This window comes from Helianthus annuus, chromosome 5, assembly GCF_002127325.2.
Source record: "Helianthus annuus cultivar XRQ/B chromosome 5, HanXRQr2.0-SUNRISE, whole genome shotgun sequence".
NCBI lineage: Eukaryota > Viridiplantae > Streptophyta > Magnoliopsida > Asterales > Asteraceae > Helianthus > Helianthus annuus.
This window is the reverse complement of record NC_035437.2, coordinates 140,970,606-140,975,677: the sequence shown is the minus strand read 5'-3', so window position 1 is coordinate 140,975,677 and position 5,072 is coordinate 140,970,606. Positions and strand designations below refer to the sequence as shown.

The 5,072-nt window shown below is 40.4% G+C and overlaps 1 protein-coding gene across 1 annotated transcript; it reads left to right on the top strand.

The window, feature by feature from the left end:
- The first annotated feature begins 944 nt into the window (after nucleotides 1–944).
- On the top strand, nucleotides 945–3,675 carry LOC110901889 (serpin-ZX). Its single transcript, XM_022148651.1, has 2 exons — nucleotides 945–1,343; nucleotides 2,908–3,675. The coding sequence occupies exons 1-2, from the start codon at nucleotides 945–947 to the stop codon at nucleotides 3,673–3,675; spliced, it is 1,167 nt and encodes a 388-aa protein (XP_022004343.1).
- The last annotated feature ends 1,397 nt before the right edge of the window (nucleotides 3,676–5,072 follow it).

Below are 5,072 nucleotides of genomic sequence, written 5' to 3'. Positions count from 1 at the left end.
AAATGCAGACACTTAGTTGACTACTGACCGAGGGTTTCTTTTAAAATGGATATACATACTTGACCAAAACAGTTAAACACATCAACAAAGTAAGGAACCAAAAAATGCAAACAATAGTTGACTACTGACCGAGGGTTTCTTTTAAATGTCTGCTGCCACTGTTATGATCGTGAACCGGAGTTCCGGCGGTCCGCCACTGCCATCATTGTGCGCCGCATCTGCTGTTGTTCCGGCGGTCCGCCGCTGCCATCTCAGAAGTTAACCGGGTCAAAGAAGAGGTAGAAGTTAACCCGATCTTGGAGGATATTAGGTGTTCGTCGACTCGGGTTGGTTCTGAAGAGGGAATTGCTTTATCAGAAGCACTCGCCACATGTACCGGTTTGAAGAAACTCGATCTTCGTGATAATATATTTGGTGTAGAAGCCGGGATTGCTTTGAGTAAAACCGTTTCTTTACTCACTAATCTGACTGAGCAACGGCAATGGTGGGCTGGCCTGACTTCACGTGGTGGAGTTTCTAGGGATTTATCAGATGATAAATGGCGAAATTGAAAGGGGTGAGAGGAAAATGACAATTTTACCCTCATGTGCAGTGCACATGACCTTTTTTAACTGAGATTTCTAACCAGGTTTGGCCTAAAGGACAAAACATGCAAGATTTTGAAAGGTAAAGGACACCACCTGCAAGATTTTGGCAAAAAGGACAGCGCCTGAAAATTGATGTAAACATAAAGGACAAAACTTGTAATTTACTCTAATTTATAAATACATTTAGAATATCCCCTTTCTCCGATTCATCTGCATAATTACTTCTTCCTCCTCCTCCTCCCTGTTTACAGTCCAACAATGGCTTTTATTTTCCGCCCATCCACCTTCAACATGCTCAAACCTTTGCTCCAACAGCGGTCTTTCAATACCTTTGAGCCAATGGTGGCCGCATCTACAATGGCGAAAGGTGCAGACTTTAAACAATCAATCCGCAATCAAACCCGCGTCTCAACCACACTTGCAACCCACCTTCTTTCCAAAGAACCCAACTCCAACGTTGTTTTCTCTCCACTTTCCATCCATGTTGTCCTGAGCTTATTAGCCGCCGGTTCCAAAGGCCAAACGCTCGACCAGCTCCTGGCTTTTCTCAAAACAAATACCACCCATGACCTCAACTCTCTTTATTCGCGGCTTGTGTCATCCATCTTAGCCGACGCTAGCCCGAATGGCGGACCTCGATTGCATTTTGCTAACGGGTTTTGGGTTGATAAAACCTTTACTCTTAATCCTTCTTTTAAACAGTTGGCGGACACTGTTTATAATAAAGCCGCTTGCAAACAAGTCGATTTCGCGAAGGTTAGTTCCTTATTTTTTTTTTTAGAATTGAACAATGGAAGAGCATTACAAAAATAGTTTATTATGTGATTCAATATTTTTCTGTTTTTGTGATAAATTAACCTAATCCAAGTTCTATGAAGGTTTATTATAAGTTTTAGCATGGTTGTAAAACAAGGTCTCCAAGGCCGAATACTCCCCGAGTAGTCGCTACAAGTTAGGCTGCCGAGGCGACTTTCTTCAACTCCGACTAATTACTCTAAATCGATCAAATGCGGTCAACATTGGCCAAAATCGGATCTAGTAGGTCAACTCGGGCCTTGTTTGACTTAAAATAAAATAAAAGAGTAAATTACGTTTTTAGCCCCTATGGTTATATCACTTTTACTATATTAGCCCAAAATAAGAATTTTTAACACATCTGCCCTCATGGTCTCTATAACTAGCCATTTTGGCCCCTAAGTCTAGAGATCATGGGGGCCAAAATGGTTAGTTATAGAGACCATGTGGGCTTAAATGGTTAGACTTAGGGGCCAAAATGGTTAGTTATAGAGACCATGGGGGCAGATATGTTAAAAATTCTTATTTTGGGCTAATATAGTAAAAGTGATATAACCACAGGGGCCAAAAACGTAATTTACTCTAAAATAAAACATAATTTCTATGGCTATCATATTCTTTAAATAAATATCAATTTCACATATTTTGTTATAAATATTAGTAAAGTTATGTTATTTGACATTGATGTAGACTAGGAAATGGGATACGAAATCAGACCTGTTGATTCACTCAGAATACCAGGAACAATTCTTTTCCAAAATTCGTTGATTCTCGTAGAATACCGAGAATTGGGGGTTTCACACTCACAAGTGAATTGGGAGAGAAAAATGACTTTTCATAAACTTCAAAACTGATTATCTTCCTCCCATTACATTCATATAAATAACAACGTAAATTCAAAACGGGCCTCAAAACACACTTGGGCCAAAAGCTAGAACCAAATAAAAGTCCACGAAAAGCACTAAAAAACATAAAAATATAAATAACTCATAGAAATAAGCGTTTTTGGGCCTGAACGTTGACCCAAACCACCTACGGTGTTTGTAGAAAGATGGACTTCGTTCTCACGATCCTTTCGCCTGGTCGCACGCCCAAAACGGACACATGTAGCCCAAGTTAGAGCCATTTTAGTGAAGCCCCTTTTGTCACGCGATCTTGGGCCTCCAAATACAATATGGCCCGCTCCTCCACGCTTGGGCCCGCATCAGACATATATTTAATTTCCGAAAACTAATTTCTTTATAATTTGGCATCTCCGAGTACTCCCCGTGTACTCTCCGCCTAGGCCAAGTACTTTCAACTCCCCGGTCGACCGACTAGGGAGCGCCTAACGACTTTTACAACCATGAGTTTTAGATCATGTTTTCTAGGTTTATCTTCAATCATCATTTCTAGGTTTAACTTCAATCACCTGATATTAATCTTAGTTATTTTGTTAACAAAGTTCATGCTTATAACCGTTTGGAGTTTACATAACAAATCTTTATTAAAGTTATATAACTTTCTTTTTGATTGATTAATGAAGGCTGATGAGGTAGCCAAAGAAGTGGATTTATGGGCTGCAAAGCAAACAAATGGCCTTATAAAGGGTGTCCTTCCTGCTAATGTGGTTAGCAGTCGTACGGGGCTTCTCTTTGCAAATGCGGTCTACTTCAAGGGAGCATGGAGTAAGAAGTTTGATGAGTCAATGACGGAAAAATTCGACTTCCACCACCTTAATGGTAACAAAGTTCGAGTTCCCTTTATGACCAGCAAGGAAAAACAATTCGTGTGTGAATTTAGTGATTTCAAAGTACTGGGTCTTCGCTACTTACAAGGTAAGGGCGACCACAAGTTCACAATGTACTTTTACCTTCCAGATGCAAAAGACGGCCTTCCATCTTTAATACAGAAAATCGGTATCACACCTGACTTTTTAGACAATCACATTCCATATACGGCGGTACCAGTTGGGAAGTTTTTGATACCAAAATTTAAGATTGCATTCGAGTTTGAAGCATCTAACATGTTGAAGGAATTAGGGATTGTATTGCCTTTCAGATACGGAGATGATTTGACCGAAATTGGTAACTCTTCTACCGGTGAAAGCCCTTTTGTTTCGGGAATTCACCATAAATCTTTTGTGGAGGTTAATGAAGAAGGTACAGAAGTTGCGGCGGTCACTAGAGCAGGTTTCAGGACCTGTGATAGGCCGTCCTATAAAAAGGTGGATTTTGTAGCGGATCATCCGTTCTTGTATGTGATTAGAGAAGATGTGACGGGGGTAGTGTTGTTTATGGGACAAGTAGTGTAGGTCCCTTTGTCGGAGGATGACGAACCTCAAACCTTGTTATACTAACCCACTAGCGAGTGCGGAATCCAAGCTAGCGAGCAAACCGGGATTAAGCAAGTATAAACACAACACACACGGGTTCACCGATTAACACAACTTGTATTAATGCAAATGAAGGTTTCGGTTACAAGCACAATGTTTACAAATCTAACATGTAAACTCTCAAAGTGTGTGTGTGAGTTCCGGACAGAATGCTCTCAAGAAGACTCTCTCTTTCGGTTTGTGAATCTGTCTAAGTGTCTGTCTCATGAACTCAACACAATGCATGGGTATTTATACCCAGCCCATGATGTCCAGTCCGAAGGATCCGATAGATGGTCCGAAGGATCATCTATCGATGACATGACAATCGAAGGATCAGCATTGACCTCGAAAGATCACCTTTCGAGGTCTAATCATTCGAAACATATCTTTCGATGAGATCGAAGGATCCACATCATCCTTCGATCTCTTATCCTTCGAGACAGAACATCTTTCAACATTTACCAACTGTTGTCCAAGTCAAACCGGAGGATGGTTGACTTGGTCAACTTACAACACTAATCAGGACATCGTTTACATCGTGACCGAATACAGACAAAGTACAGACACAAGTGCATCAACAAACTCCCCCTTGGCTGTAGCTTTGTCGTTATCTTCTATAGTTGTAGACTCGTCTCGATGTCCTTTCAAGTCTTCAAAGTCGGAGGATCTTCAAAGTCTTCACGTCTTGAAAGCAGAGAGTGTATCAACAAACTACCCGTATCATGTAGGAAGTGTGTTGACAAACTCCCCCTTAACATAAGCTCCCCCTTGAGTTATGCTCGTGAAAAGACTTTATCTTTATGAAGTGAGATCCTTGTGGTGTTGATGATGGCCAGCGGCAACTCGATCATCTTCATCTTTTGAGCGCCTTCTCGTCGTGTCTTCATTCCAAGGCTTGTCATCGACCATGTTCTCCTAGCCTTTAGAATCTGCACATGCAAGAAATCTAAACGCGTAATGAGAACAACTGCTTGGAATATAGTATAAACAAATGACACACAAATGACCATGTCACAATCAAACACCGTCCGACAGTTTGAAAGTTTAATAAATTTGTCAAGTTTTAGTCTTTAACTTTCGAACATGCAAATTTTGACCGTTTATGAACATTTAGTCAGTTCGGATTTCGTTCAGGTTTCAGGTAACGAAGACTTGAGCTCCAACATCGTACGATCGAAAATAAAGCAGAAATAAAATCTTTTTGGCTTTTATAAAGTTTATATTAAAACACACCTAAAATCTTTTTGGTATTTTTGAAATTAAAAGACAACAATTTAAAATCTTTTGAGTGTTATCAAACGACATCACCGCTAATGTCGTGCTGATATGCACCA

Bases quoted from the DNA above. Each gene is read 5' to 3' on its own strand.
- LOC110901889 (XM_022148651.1), top strand. From the start codon at position 945: ATGGCGAAAGGTGCAGACTTTAAACAATCAATCCGCAATCAAACCCGC. The intron at 1,344-2,907 runs GTTAGTTCCTTA...TGATTAATGAAG, and splicing joins AACAAGTCGATTTCGCGAAG to GCTGATGAGGTAGCCAAAGA.